General features: G+C 55.7%; 1 protein-coding gene across 1 annotated transcript; it reads left to right on the forward strand.

Moving 5' to 3' along the window:
* The first annotated feature begins 880 nt into the window (after positions 1-880).
* TGM1 (transglutaminase 1) lies at positions 881-15023 on the forward strand. Its single transcript, XM_052647130.1, has 15 exons — positions 881-905; positions 1632-1943; positions 2093-2281; positions 3255-3503; positions 3893-4011; positions 4119-4226; positions 4658-4832; positions 5240-5378; positions 5513-5616; positions 8256-8344; positions 8858-9011; positions 9119-9400; positions 9531-9691; positions 10017-10153; positions 14798-15023. The coding sequence occupies exons 1-15, from the start codon at positions 881-883 to the stop codon at positions 15021-15023; spliced, it is 2469 nt and encodes an 822-aa protein (XP_052503090.1).
* The last annotated feature ends 97 nt before the right edge of the window (positions 15024-15120 follow it).

A 15120-nucleotide genomic window follows, 5' to 3' on the forward strand; every position in this document is an offset into this window, starting at 1 on the left:
CTCCAGCTCACCAGACATTTGTCTCAGTGGAAGAAGGGGGTACTCTGCAGACTGGGGAGAGAGACTTCATTTCCACCTGAGCCCCAGAGCAAAGACCAAAGTCACCTCCAAACCCCTGGGGGGTTGGGGAAGGGTGACCGTTAGAAAACGAGATCGCTTCCACTCTGACCTTCCTAATCCCAAAGGTGGAGGGACCCAGGGAGCAGGAAGCAGCTCTCACTCATACTGGGGGCTTGGTGGAGCCAGAGGAAGAAGGAGGGACAGGTGGATGGTAGGGTCAGAGGATCTGGTAGAGCCGGCAGGTCAAGGGCTGGCTGGTGGAGCCAGTCTGAGGGCCAGGTGCTGATGTCACCAGTCTCTAACAACTTGGGATCCAGGGACCTCCCTGGGCTGGACAGGTCCTAGAGCCAGCCCATGGACAGTTTCAGAGACACAGGCAGGCAGCCTGGGCTTGGGAACAGCAAGTCTGCTGGATAGAGGTGGCCCCTGGCCCATTGCCCTCTGAGCTTCTCCACTGAGAATGTGTCTCTGATGCACCCAGTTTGGCAGGCAGCATCCCCCAGACAGGTGATCGCCCCGAGTCTTTCCAACTTGAGCCCTCACAGACACCAACCGCGCCCTCTCCCTGCTCGTCGGTCCTTAGTTCCTCGAAAGGGGAAAAGAGGGTGTGGCCCAGAGTCATTTCCCGGCCCCCAGACTCTGGACCTCCTCCCCCAAGTGGGGGTGACGAAGCAACCTTCCTCTTCTTCCCAGAAGCTCGGCCCCGCCCTCCCCCCTTAAAAACCACTTACCGGCCCGCCCCACGCTTTCCATTCGTGCGGCGGAGTCTGTCCCGTCCCATCGGTCCCGACCTGTTCCACCTCCGCCGCGGGACTCAGAGATGTCGTCGCCAACACCTTCATCAGGTGAGGGGCTCCGACGGGGCACTGCGATGCTGAACCCCAGCGATGCTGTCTGGGGGCCGAGGTCGGGTGCCAACAAGGTGGAGTGCGGGCCAGCCAGAGCCTGTCCGCCCCAGCGAGGCTCCCGGCGACCAGAGATCCCCTGCCTGGGAAGCCTGACTTCAGGCACCTCCGCCCCCTACCCCTCCCAGCAACTGCTCATGGGTGTTTGACCCGACAACGTGGGGAAATGCCAGGACCCCCAGTGGTGAATGTCACTCATCTAATTCGGGGAGCAGTGGGTGGGGGATTCCTTCTAAGCAATGGTCCTTGAGGCTTCAGCATTGGATCTCCAGACTGAGGAGCTGGCAGGGGGAGCAGGCTCAGGATGGTCTGTGCTGCCGCCTCTCGAAGCTGTGACAAGCGTGCACTCGTTTCCTGGGATGAGTCCTGGAGCAGGTTTCTGGATTGGGCATCTGCTTTGAAGGATGTCCCTGTGAGGGTGAGAGGGGAAAAAGACTCATCTCTCTAATGGGGGAAGTTTCTCTAGGTGAGTGAGAGGAGTCTTTGGGGGAAAGTCTCTGGGTGGATCTGAGGGAATCTCAGGGTCAGGGTCACATCATCTGTCATCTGGCTGGGACGGAATCAGCTCTCTGGATGGAGGGTTTCTGAGTGAGCTGACCGGAGCATCCTGTAGGGGTAAAGGAGGTCTGAGTGAGTGATCAGAGCCTCCTTGCCTCTTCCACATAGGGGGTCCTCGCTCGGATGTCGGCCGCTGGGGTGGAAACCCCTGGCAGCCCCCCACCACCCCTTCTCCAGAGCCGGAACCAGAGCCAGACAGACGTTCTCGCCGCGGGGGCCGATCCTTCTGGGCTCGCTGCTGCGGCTGCTGCTCTTGCAGGAACGCAGAAGACGATGACTGGGGGCCTGAGCGCCGTGGAGACCGGGGAGGTCGAGGGTCTGGCTCCAGGAATCGAAGACCCGACTCCCGGGGCTCCGACTCCCGCCGGCCTGGCTCCCGGGGCAGCGCTGTGAACGCAGCTGGAGATGGCACCATCCAGGGTGAGGCCCACCTGGCCATGCTATCTGAGAGCCAAAATGCCTTAATTGGGCCTGAGGCTCATTCTGACATCTCTGGGGGGCTGGGAGGCTAGTGGTGGGGGCCTAGACACCCTGTGGGGCTCTACTGAGCCAGAGCTGTGGCCTTGCAGAGGGAATGCTGGTGGTCACTGGCGTGGATCTGCTGAGTTCACGCTCAGACCAGAACCGCCGAGAGCACCACACAGACGAGTTCGAGTACGATGAGCTGATTCTCCGCCGTGGGCAGCCTTTCCATATGGTCCTCTTCCTGTCTCGTCCCTATGAGTCCTCCGATCATGTCACCCTGGAGCTGTGCATCGGTCAGTGGAGCCTGCAGTGGGGGATGGGGATGGTGGTGGTGAAGACCCCAGGTAGGGTGGAGTAGGGATAGGGAGCTGGTTAGCAGGGCTGCCAGCCCTGGTATTAGGGTCACAGGGATGTCTTTAGGCTCCTCCCTTACCCCACTCCTCGCCCCTGCCAGCTAAGGCAGGTGTAATCATGTAAGTATGTCCCCCGGAGGGAGGGTCTTGGCTTCCTTGTTTTCATTTCCTAAGCTCACCCTCTCCAAGCCTCCAGGAGCATTTGTCTCAAGATACTTTTCCTTTGGATCCTTACTACTGCCTCCTCTCCAGTGTTGCTGCTTTTGTGTATCTTTCTTTCTGGGTCTGCCCTCCTTCCCCAGGATGTGACTTCACTCTCTGTCCAACTCTGTCTCTCTGTCCCCATGGCCCAGGGCATGTGCCTCCCTCATTGCATTGCTTGGTGGCCATTGACTGCCTAGGCTGGTGATTATGCTGCCACCGGGGGCGGGTGACTCCTGGTACCCTTTGATTAGGGCCTAGCCTTGCCCACCCCAGCCTCTAATTTCCCAGGTACCCTTACCACCTCCAGCAGGGATGCCTTGGGCTCTGGAAGCTGCAGCCCCAGAGAGCAGGCAGGCTTTCAGGACAGGAAACTGCTTTCATGTGGGGTGGGGACACCTAGACCCAGACAGGGTGGCTCTGCTCCTCCTGCCCAGATACTGGCACAGTCAGGCAGGTGGAGGGTGACGGTGACCTGGTCTCTTCTACTCACCTCCAAGTTAAGTGCGAGGGAACAGGTTTGGGATGTTGGACTGGAGCTCTGCCCTGACATGTGGGCATGCGTCGGGTGGGGACAGAGCTATTCTCAGTCTGGCCCAGGCAGTTGTCCAACTTGGGACACACATCCTGGGTGGGGCTGAGAGAAGTTCAAGGCTCCATCCCCCTGCTTCAGGTGGGCTGCAGCAGCTAATCGGTGTTTCCCCCATGGCAGGAAACAATCCCGAGGTGGGCAAGGGCACCCACGTGATCATCCCGGTGGGCAAGGGGGGCAGTGGAGGCTGGAAGGCCCAGGTGACCAAGTCCAGTGGGCAGAATCTGAACCTGCGGGTCCACACCTCCCCCAACGCCATCATCGGCAAGTTTCAGTTCACCATCCGCACACGCTGCAAAGCTGGAGAGTTCCAACTGCCCTTTGACCCCCGCAACGAGATCTACATCCTCTTCAATCCCTGGTGCCCCGGTGAGCTGCTGGAGCAAAATGTGGACAGGAGGGGAGGGCATGTAGGGTTTCCTTTGCTAGATCTGGGTACGCGCTTGGGTGCCTAGCCCTAGGAGAAGCCAGCTTCCCAGTGTCCAGGTGAGGGGACTTCGATGCAGGACGTAGAGAAGTGACCAGCCCAAGGTCACAGAGCTGCATCACCTCTCCTAGTGAAGGGCCCTGGTGACAGCCACCCTTTTCCCGTTTTCCCCTATCCTGTTTACTCCATCCGTCCTGGAAGCAGTGCTGCCAGGTTAGAGGTGTCCCTGCTCTTCCTCTGCAGTCATGAGCCCTGCAGAAGCAGCCAAGGGGCAGGTGGGACCCAGGGAGAGGGCTGAAGGGGACCAAGCATATGTGTTTTGGCGACACAGAGGACATCGTGTATGTGGACCATGAGGACTGGCGGCAGGAGTATGTGCTTAATGAGTCTGGGCGAATTTACTATGGGACAGAAGCGCAGATTGGCGAGCGGACCTGGAACTACGGCCAGGTAGGGTTCGCTGGGGCCTCGTGCACTCTGGGGCACTAGAGGCAGGTGAGGCGGGGTGGCGGCGCAGGTGCTAGCCTAAGGGTCACCTCTGCCCTGGCTCCCCCTAGTTTGACCACGGGGTGCTGGACGCCTGCCTGTACATCCTGGACCGGCGGGGCATGCCCTATGGAGGCCGCAGGGACCCCGTCAGTGTCTCCCGGGTCATCTCTGCCATGGTGAGCTCCCTTGAGCCTCTGAGCCCTACTGAGTGTCTGCCTGCTGTCTCCCTCCCCCATTCCTACCATTTCTGATTCTTCCAGGACCCCAGCCCTGTCCGTGCCCTTGCAAAAGGTACGGTGGGAAGGGATCTCACTCATCTCCCCTCCCAGCCTGCCCCCTAACCCTCCCCTTCCTGGCTCCAGTTCCAGCTCTTGTGGAATGTAGGGCCAAACCCCAAACTTGGCACACCCAGGATTCACATTCCTGTGTCAGACCAGGATGGGGGGGCAGAGGGCTGTGGGAGGGGCAGGCAGGACTCAGGCTGCCTCTGACTCTTTAGCGTTTAGGGGTGAGGGGTGGTTGCAGGGCCAGGGGCTAGGCTGGGGGCCACAAAGCAGGTCCTGAGCCTCTTCCCCAACTCTGCCCCACCCCATCCTGTGCTGGACAGGTGAACTCCTTGGATGACAATGGGGTCCTGATTGGGAACTGGTCTGGAGATTATTCCCGCGGTACCAACCCATCAGCATGGGTGGGCAGCGTGGAGATCCTTCTCAGCTACCTACGCACTGGCAACTCTGTCCCCTTCGGCCAGTGCTGGGTCTTCGCCGGTGTGACCACCACAGGTAGTGGAGGGATGGGACGCGAACCGCCTGGGCTCTACACGGAGGATGGAAGGAAGCTAGGCTCCACCTTCGTGAGCCCAGCCCAGTTGTGGCTACAGTGCAGCGACAGGCGGGGGTGGCTGGCTGGCTGGCCTTAATTATCATTAATTAGTGTTAACAACCCAGAAAGGCCTAGAGGAGAGGAGGGAGAAGGGACAGGCAGGCACAAGGCCAGGCAGGTAGCCTGGCTTCCCCTAACCCCCAACACTCCCTGGCTCGGTGAACTTCTGACTCTAGTGACCCCTGACCCAGCTTGGCAACCCCAGTTGCCCTTGTCCCCTTGCTATTCCTGACCTCATGCCTCACCTGCCCTTTACCCCTGCCCTGGCCCGGGGCCCTGAACCCCAACCCTGGCTGCCCCCCCACAGTGCTGCGCTGTCTGGGCCTGGCCACCCGTACTGTCACCAACTTCAACTCTGCGCACGACACGGACACTTCCCTCACCATGGACATCTACTTTGATGAAAACATGAAGCCCCTGGAGCACCTGAACCATGATTCTGTCTGGTGAGGCTGGGGCTGGGCTGGGCTGCCTGTCCCTGCTGGTGACCGGAGATGCGAGGCCTGGATGCCGAGAGCTGGGGATGCTGGGGAGGCCCCAGGCAGGCAGCCCACTGAACCCTCCATCTGCGTTCATCCAGGAACTTCCACGTGTGGAATGACTGTTGGATGAAGAGGCCAGATCTGCCCTCAGGCTTTGATGGGTGGCAGGTTGTGGACGCCACACCCCAGGAGACCAGCAGTGGTGAGCAGGGCCCCTGCCTGGCTCCCAGACCCCACTGGGGGCCCCTCCCTGTGTCCCCAGCTAGGGGAACAAACTCCAGTGTCCTGGACGGGGCCTTGGAGTCAGGTCCTTTCGTTCCACAGTTCTTCAGACGGACTCATGAGGGCAATCACCATGTGACCCTTCATTTATTTTCACCTTTCTGCATAATTATTTGCCCCAATTTTATTTATTTATAATGGTTATTACACTCAGATGGCTCAAAAGTCCCAAGATTTGAGAGAATTCAGTGAGAGGTTTCCCTCGCCCGACAAACCCACTTTTCCCACTTGCATTTTTATTTACATGTCCTGGAGGTAATTAATTGAAAGACCTTTTTAAACTATATATATATAGTTCAAAAAGTCACTATTTTAAGTAAAGAGCTTCCCAGGTGACTCAGTGGTAAAGAATTCACCTGCCAATTCAGGAGATGCAGGTTCAATCCTTGGCTTAGGTAGATCCCCTGGAGGAGGTCATGGCAACCCACTCCAGTATTCTTGCCTGGAGAATTCCACAGACAGAGGAGCCTGGTGGGCTACAGTCCATGGGGTTGTAATGAGTTGGACACAACTGAGTGACTAAGCACATTTTAAGTAAAACATGCTTGGAAGAAAAAAAATAGAATTGCACAACATAAAATGTAAAACTTCCTATTCTCTCCCAGGTGGTTTCAGTTTTGTTTCAAGGAAATTTCTAGACCTGAATTCCAGGAACAGATTCCAGAAATCTGCGTGTTTTTGAAAGTTCCCCTGGTGAGATTGCGGATCAGCTGGGTTAGAGGCTTTCTCTAGGGCACAGTGTTAGGTCAGCAGCAGAGTGAACCCAGCCCCTAACTTCCTCTCTTTTGACACATATTCTTGCTTTTACCAAGTTCTTCTCATTGCTCCACTGAGTTATATGTATGGTATGGGGAAAAAATCAGGGTTCAGGTAGGTTCAAAGGAGGTAACAGCTTCTATAACCCAGTCCAGCCTAAGAAATAATCACTGATGGCATAACCTACTAGTCTCTTCTCTGCAACATATGTTTCTGCAAAAATCAGATCTCCCCAGACTTTCCTGGTGGTCCAGTGGTTAAGACTCCTTACTTCCACTGCCAAGTCTGCAGGTTCAGTCCCTGGTGGGGGAAGTTTTGCATGCCGTGAGGTGTGGTCAAAAACAAAATTAGATCTCAAACATGTCCCCCACACCCTTCCCACTTAATAATCTGGCCCCAGGTGGCCCCCACCTGCCCCTCCAGCTGCTTCTCCCCTCCCTGCATCCCGCTTCTCCCTTCCTCACCCTGAGTCAGATAGCCCTCTCCTAGCCTACCTTCCTCTTCTGGTCTTGACCAGACCCCTCCCTCCCAGTCATCTCTGTGAATAGTGCCCCCTGAGTTATACAACCCCAGAGACGCCTGTGATATTGAAACAGCCTGTCACAGGACACCAGGAGACATGAGTTCCAGTCCCTGCTCTAGGAAGTGGGTGGGCTAGGTGGCAGGCAGGGATTCTGAAGCCAGCCAGGGCTTGATTCTAGCTTGATCACTTCTTAGATATGTCATCTTAGGCCAGTTCCTTGCACCTTTGGGCTCTGGTGTTCTTGTTTGTAATATGGGGATGATGTATACCTAATAGGGTGATTGGGAGGATCAAACGAGAAGCCATATTAGACTAGCAGCATGGCTGGAGCTTAGTAGCTACTTGGTAAGGATTAGCCCCTTCCAATCTCTCTGTGTCCGGCTGTCTTACGTCCTGGCATTCACTTTGCCTTGCTGAGCCTATTTCCCCATCTGTAAAAGGAGACCTTAGTTCGAGGTATTTTCTAAGATTCCCTCCTGTTGGACAGCCCTCACTTCCTGTTCTGTGTCCTCTCAGCCACACCTCCTCTCTATCAACCTGTCTCCTCCAGAAAGCCCTCTGGAGCATGTTGAAGACAGACACTGTTTCCTACCAGCTCCCCAGTCACCTCCCCACAGAGAGGATACCATGGGCTGTAGAGCTGAGGGTGGTTCTGGATCTTTCTGGAATAGTGACTGTGATGTCATCTCTCTCCCAGCTGGCAAGCAGAGCCATAATGGGCTCTGGGTTTGTTTCGATGTAGGATGGGGTGGGTGGGGTGGGGTCTTGACCTCTGGGGGGTCATAGACAGCCGACATCCAGCTTCAGCCAGTGGAGGAAGTATGCCAGCAATTTGGTTACCAAGGCAGGCTTGTCCCCCCACACTTGTTGCTGCCCCCCTCACCCCCACCAATGACTGAAGCAAAATAGAACTGCTCTCCCCTTTGTTTTCCCTCCCTGAGCGGGACTGTGAAGTGAAGTTGGTCAGTCGTGTCCGACTCTTTGTGACCCCATGGACTGTAGACTGCCAGGTTCCTCCGTCCATGGGATTTTCCAGGCAAGAATACTGGAGTGGGTTGCCATTTCCTTCTTCAGGGGATCTTCCTGACCCAGGGATCGAACCCAAGTCTCCTGCATTGCAAACAGACTTTTTACCGTCTGAGCCACCAGAGAATCCAGACTGGTGGGGGCTGAACCTGGGCAGTGGGGACTGGGTGGGCTTGGAAGGGTGGGCCCAGGATCTAGGGGTCCCACTCAGCCTCCCTGGATCTCTCACCCCTGTGGTGCCCTCACTCCCATAGGCATCTTCTGCTGTGGGCCCTGCTCTGTGCAGTCCATCAAGAATGGCTTGGTCTACATGAAGTACGACACACCCTTCATTTTTGCAGAGGTGAGGGCTGTGCGCCCGGTGCCCTCGTGGGCAGCCTGGGGAGACCAGGGCACTGGCGTTGGTCCTCGGTTCTCCAGGCGTGCCCCACTGCTGACCAACTACCTCTGTGACCTTGGGCGGGTCACTCATCCTACAAATCTTAGTTTCCCTAACTGTAAAAAGCCATAATAATGGCTGCCGTGCTTTCTGTGCTCGGGATCAAAAGAAGTAATGGGTATGAAACTGCTTTATAAGTCATGGAGTCAGCAAGTGAGTGCAAGGGATTACTGTTATTAATGCCCAATGCACCGTGCGGAGCCTCCCAGATCAACTTCTTTCCTGCTCTCTGGCCTTGTCTGGCTCAGCTTGAAAAGTCTCCCAGTTTCACTCTGCCAGGAAGCTCCCAACCTTTGGATCCAGCCTTCCCTGCAGTTCTTAGGATCCGGGGAAGGCAGCTGGGGGGTCAGGCCCACCCTCAGACCCTCTGGCTCATTCATTCCTGGTTCACACCCCTCACAACTGCCCTCCTGACAGGTGAACAGTGACAAAGTTTACTGGCAGCGACAGGATGACGGCAGCTTCAAGATCGTGTATGTGGAGGAGAAGGCCATCGGCTCACTCATCATTACAAAGGCCATCGGCTCCAACATGCGGGAAGACATCACGCACACCTATAAGCACCCAGAAGGTACCAGCTCCCCATCCCGGCCAGCTCTGGCCACAACCAAGGGTGCCTTCCAAGTGCCCGCCCACCCAGCAGCAGTTGTAAGCTCACCCTTGACCCTCAACCCCCAGGCTCAGAAGCAGAGCGGAAGGCAGTGGAGACCGCGGCCGCCCACGGCAGCAAACCCAACGTGTACGCCACGCGGGACTCGACGGAGGATGTGGCCGTGCAGGTGGAGGCGCAGGACGCAGTGATGGGGCAGGACCTGACGGTCTGCGTGGTGCTGACCAACCGTGGCAGCAGCCCCCGCACCGTGAAGCTGCACCTCTACCTCTCTGTCACCTTCTACACCGGCGTCACGGGATCCGTCTTCAAGGAGAGCAAGAAGGAGGTGGCGCTGGCGCCGGGGGCCTGTAAGTGCCCCTTCCCCAGCCTGTAGCACTCCTCTCCATGTCTGGGTAGCCCAGGGCTGGGGACATGGAGACCCGGGGAGGCCGGGTCTGGGGAAGCAGGCCTCAGTGACGCCGGGCCTCTTCCCTGCAGCGGAGCGCGTGACCATGCCCGTGGCCTACAAGGAATACCGGGCCCAGCTCGTAGACCAGGGAGCCATGCTGCTCAACGTCTCAGGCCACGTGAAGGAGAACGGGCAGGTGCTGGCCAAGCAGCACACCTTCCGTCTGCGTACCCCAGACCTCAGTCTCACGGTAGAGCAGCGGGCTGGGCTGGGGGCAGATTGGAGGGCGAGGCGCAGGGCATGAGGCCAGAAGCAGTGGTGCGAGGAGGTCAGGGACCAGCCTGGGCTCTTGGGCTTTGGTTCCCTTTGCTGGAAAATCAGATCTCATTTCGCTTACTCTGGAGTGGCTTCAGCTGGGGAGTAGGTTGGAGTTTCCTCTCTGGCTTCGGGTGAGGCAAGAATGTGGGCTCAGGGCAGTCTTCTTCTAAGGAGCTTTCCCTCCCTCTCTGGTGGGAGTGTCCAGTCCCGTAAATTTGGCCCGAGGCTCTGATAATGGGGGTCCCTTTCTCTCTCAGTTACTGGGAGCAGCTGTGGTTGGCCAGGAGTGCGAAGTACAGATTGTCTTCAAGAACCCGCTGCCTGTCACCCTCACCAACGTCGTCTTCCGGCTCGAGGGCTCCGGGTTGCAGAGGCCCAAGATCCTCAATGTCGGGTGAGTGCAGCCCCTCCTTCTGCCCCGGCCACTGCCCTTGCCAGCCTCCTGGCTGCATGGGTCCCACCTTTGTCCCTCTCCTGCTCAGGTCAGGACAGTAAGGTCTGTCACCTGGGGCCAGCCAGCAACACCTCCTGACTGAGTTCAAGAAGGCCTGCTTCAGGCAGTGCTCCTCGGTGTCCCTGCCCTGCCTTGCTGGCTTGTTAGGGAGCTAAAGCCTCATATAGGGATCACTAGCAATTTGTCACTACTGTTGCCCAGCACTCAAGAGTTGAGCAGGCACTTTCAGGAACGTAAGCTCCTTTGGAGACGCCCAGTACCCTTGAAAGTACATTAGAGATAATCATATGATGAGCTTCAGGTCCTGGCCTCTTCACTCATGGGCTGTGTGCTATATGCATGATCTTCTCTATGCCTCAGTTTTCTCACCTGTAAAGTGGGGATAACAGTAATAACCTGGCTCTGAGAATCACAGGAGACAATACATGTAAAGCCCTCAGCGTGGTGCTGGGCACAGCATCAGTGCTCTGCTGGTAGCTGCCCATCCTTTACAGATGGGGCGGCTGGTGGCCACATCTCCCAGAGCGTCTCGGCTCCTAAGGGGCAGGCTCCACTCCTCCGCCACGGTGCACACCTCACGCAGGCTCTCAAGCTGGTTGCTGGGCTGGTGTGGTGAGCAGAGTGAACAGTTCCTAAGGAAAGAGCCCTGTGCCTCAGGCCCTCATCCCACCTGCTGGGGCCTGATCCCAAGCCAGGGGAGGCTGTGTGCCCAGCAAGTGCCCAAGGTCGTGTTCCTGGGCCATGCTGCCACCTCTGACATGGACTCACACATGCAGGAACAGGGACAGCAGAGAAGGCCAGAGGCTGACCTTTAAGATCAGCTTTCTGGTGACACGGGCAGGCATTTTCCTCATCCAATAAAGAGCACCCGAGGGAAAGTGACCACACTCACAGAGGGGCTAGGTGAGGAAACAGAGGGTCCCTGACCACCCTACCCATCCCTCTCCCCACACACAGGCTCTGCCTAGGGGTGGCCGCCACTTTCGCCAACAGACCAGAGCTGAAAAGGCTGCTGTTCTAGCTTTCCCCATCCTGGGCTCCTGGGTGATGGGACACCTCACAAAGGAGCGCTCTCCTCCTGTCGCCCTAAAAGAGTTTCTGGCAGCTTAGAGAGCGGAGCGTGGAACTCCCAGGCAGCCTGCTTGCTGGGGTCTCACCTGCCGCTGACAGGCAGAGGTTCCCTTGTCCTGAGGGGTCCCCGGAGCTGGGCTCCCCTCAGCTTCCCTGCCAGATCTTTGATTCTCTCCTCTTCCAGGGAGTAAGGCAAGGGCCACCCACACTCTGTACTGGAGACTCAGCCCCTCTCTTCAACTGTGGGGCTTGTGTGCGCCCAGTCTCCCCACCAGTAAATGAGAGGGTTGGATGGTGGTTTCTCAAGGCAGGCCCTCGGTTGACATTCTGTGGCTCCTCCAGCTACTGTGAGCCCAGGCGGGGCCTCCAGCACAGGTGAGAGCCCCGAGCTGCTGATTTGGGTGTATTATTGGCTGGCCAAAAAGTTCGTTTGGGTTTTCCCCTAACATCTTAGAGAAAATCCCTGAACAAACTTCTTGGCCAACCCAAGCAATTCCAAAATTGGCATTACTTCACTCTGATTTGGACATCAAAGGCTGTGGTATGGAGCCTCATTATGGCATAAGGTGTGCCACCTCACCTGCTGACTGGCCACTTAATAAACATTCCAGCACTTACTCCTCCAGATGGCTGTTGTCACCACTAAAGCAGGCACCAAGGGAAGCTAGAAGTCTGCTCCAAACCCTTCTGGGAATTTCCCCCAGAGCCTGAATCACATTCTCTAGAATGTCCTTAGGGTGGTCTTCTAAGGAAGTGGATTTGACTTTGGGGAAACAGCTTCAAGTCATTTAGAACTAAGACTGATTAATAAGGTAAATAAGTGAGCCAGGTGGGTCATAATGCCCTTTTCAATCAGAAATGAACCTTGGCTGTAAAGGAGGGACAGTGACTTGGCCAGGTGTGAGTGCACGCCCAAGTGGGTACATGTAATGCGTGTGTGGTTTTAAATGGCTGTGAAGGAAAATCTGAGAGGAGCTTTTTTAAATGTTCAGTGTGGTTGAACAAGAGCATAAATGCTAATTTGATGCTAATACTCAAATTAGCATCAAAGACAATGCTAATTTGGATGTCTAACTTCTGATGTCCTATCAGAGAGTTTTATTACTGGCACTCAGTATGTTGTGGGCACATTCCAGCGTTAGTAGCTGATGTGTTTGTCTTAAACTCTCAAGCTAGGGTGCAGCCAAGGTCTTGCCTGACACCAAGATCAGGGTAGGGAGAGATCTTGATATTCCTAGTTGGAACCTAGAGAGCAATTTATCTTGGAAATAATCTTATAAATAAAGGCTAGGCTCTGAAATCATACAGTTCAATTACACATATGTGTGCTCAGTTGCTTCAGTTGTGTGACCCTATGGACTAAACCCCACCAGGCTCCTCTCTCCATGGGGATTCTCCAGGCAAGAATACTGGAGTGGGTTGCCGTGCCCTCCTCCAGGGGATCTTCCCGACCTGGAGATCAAACCCTTGTCTCCTGAGTCTTCTGCATTGCAGGAAAATTCATTACCCCTGAGCCACTGGGGAAGCCCCACAGTTCAATTATAGTATGGGTAAATAGACTTTTGAAGGCTGGTCTGAACCCAAACAACCTTTAACCTCATATCAATGGAAAAGTGGGCACAAATTAAAAACACAGATTTGTTACCAGGCAGAGTACAGCTTGGGGCTTCCACTGTAACTCAGTGGTAAAGAAACCACCTGCAGTGCAGGAGCTGTAGGAGATGCAATTTCTGTCCTTGGGTTGGGAAGATCTCCTGGAGGAGGGCATAGCAACCCACTCCAGTATTCTTGCCTGGAGAATCCCATGGACAGAGGAGCCTGGCGGGCTTCAGGCACAGGGTCTCAGAGTCGGAGATGACTGAGGCAACTGAGCACGCACGCAGAGTATAGCCTACCTGTTAAGTTGTAGACTGAATTTCAAGTTGCATATTATGATACAAAATCTAGAAATTAAGTCTACAACCTATCAGGTAGACATCTATCTTCCAGACTTTCCTACTTCTCGCCTTCATAGAGCTTGAAGGCACCTTCAAGACCATCTGATCCCACCCCCTCATTTTATATTCACTTCCATTTTACATCAGAATGTGAGGATGACTGGTACGTGTTCTAAACTACACAGTTAATGGGGTAGAAGGAGTACAGAGTGGTCCAGGGACGTCCCTTGGCAGCAGGCTCCAAGCTAAATGTTTTTGCCCCAAGGAAATCCTTGATGTTGGGGTGTTGGCTCATTCCTTTGGAGAACTGTGGTGTTTGCACAAGTCTGGCTCCAGAAATGGTCCCCAAGGTAGGCTCAAGTTTAGCAGGGGCCAGAGGTAAGGGTTTCAGGCAGAGGCAGGAAAGGACAGATGCTAACAGGTGTGAACAACTGCAATATACATTCAATCACAGTCAATGTGTCTGTGGACTCGCAGATTGCTGGAGAAGCTCAGAGATTCATTTTCCTGAGGGTAGGAGGTGCTCCAGGGAGCCCTCACTTAAGAGGAAGGGTGAACTGGGTCTGGAGGCAGCCCAGGGGCAAGGCATGAAAACAAGGTGAATTCAGGAGAGGGGAGGAGCTCACTGGGGCTGGTGGGCAGGAGGAATGTGGTGGGGGGGGGGGGGGGGGCAGGCAGGCGGGGTGAGTCAGAGTGACCCTGTGTCAGGTTACGGAGCTACAGTTTCGTCTATCTCCTAAGCAACAAGGAAGCCAAGCCCTTGAAAGGCTCAGTTCACCTCTGAGTGATTGGAAAAATGAATGGAAAATGAGATGAGAGGCAAGGAGGGCAGATAGAAGGCAAGTGAAATTGTAAATTCCTGGAGGGGTGATCTGGGACTAGAGGTGCATGGGAAGGAAGAAAATAAAGACATTGAGGTGTGTGTCTGTGTACACCAGCATGTGTATTTCTCTCACATACACACTTGGTGTGTGTCAGTTTAATTTAAAGATGCCACCTGTCTGTTCTTGGGAGGGACTCCAGTTTTGTTTGCTTGTCTTTTCGGGGACTCCAGTTTTGTTTTGTTTTTTTGTTTTTTTGAGATAACACCCTAAGAGGTGATGGTGGCAGAGAACTCCTTTTCTTCCACCTTCTTCCTCGGCAAGCCTGGAAGTATTTGGCAACACTGTGTCAAGCCCCAAAGTCTCCTTTTGAGGTTTCCTTGATCTTGGAAACCCATCAGGGCATGGGGCTGACCTGGTTGGGGCAGGAGCATTGGCGATGGAGAGGAGGGGGCTGTGCTCGCTCTTTGCCCAGATGTTTGTGAGAGCAGGGAGGGAGGAGTGCTGAATGCCGAGGAGATTTCCAGCTCGGCAGCTGGCTGGGTAGCCGCTGATCACGCTTTGTGGAGGCGGACTTGGGATTCAGGCTTTGTCCTCCGTCAGTAGGTTAGGTCGTGGGTGTAGAGATTCCAGCTGAGCCCAGAAATGCCGGAAGGGCTCCGCCTTCTGCTCCTTCCTTCCAGCTGCCCCATCAGCCCTTACTCCCCACTCCACACCCTGTCACCCCAGGCCCATGACCCTATCTCTGCCCACAGGGACATTGGGGGCAACGAGACAGTGACCCTGCGCCAGACGTTCGTGCCTGTGAGACCAGGTCCCCGCCAGCTCATTGCCAGCTTGGATAGCCCACAGCTCTCCCAGGTGCATGGGGTCATCCAGGTGGACGTAGCCCCAGCCGGCGGAGGTGGGGCCTTCTCAGACATTAGAGGCAGCGGTCGCTCAGGGGAGACCATCCCCATGGCCTCTCGAGGTGGGGCTTAGCCCTGAGCCAGAAGCAATGGGACTGATGTCAGATGAGCAAGGACACTGCCTCAAGACAGGGGCCTACGGCAGAGAGGCTCCCCAGGGGCTCAGGTGG

The sequence above is a fragment of the Budorcas taxicolor genome, chromosome 10 (genome assembly GCF_023091745.1).
Source record: "Budorcas taxicolor isolate Tak-1 chromosome 10, Takin1.1, whole genome shotgun sequence".
Taxonomy (NCBI): domain Eukaryota; kingdom Metazoa; phylum Chordata; class Mammalia; order Artiodactyla; family Bovidae; genus Budorcas; species Budorcas taxicolor.

Bases quoted from the DNA above. Each gene is read 5' to 3' on its own strand.
- TGM1 (XM_052647130.1), top strand. From the start codon at position 881: ATGTCGTCGCCAACACCTTCATCAG. The intron at 906-1,631 runs GTGAGGGGCTCC...TCTTCCACATAG, and splicing joins GTCGCCAACACCTTCATCAG to GGGGTCCTCGCTCGGATGTC. The intron at 5,617-8,255 runs GTGAGCAGGGCC...TCACTCCCATAG, and splicing joins ACCCCAGGAGACCAGCAGTG to GCATCTTCTGCTGTGGGCCC.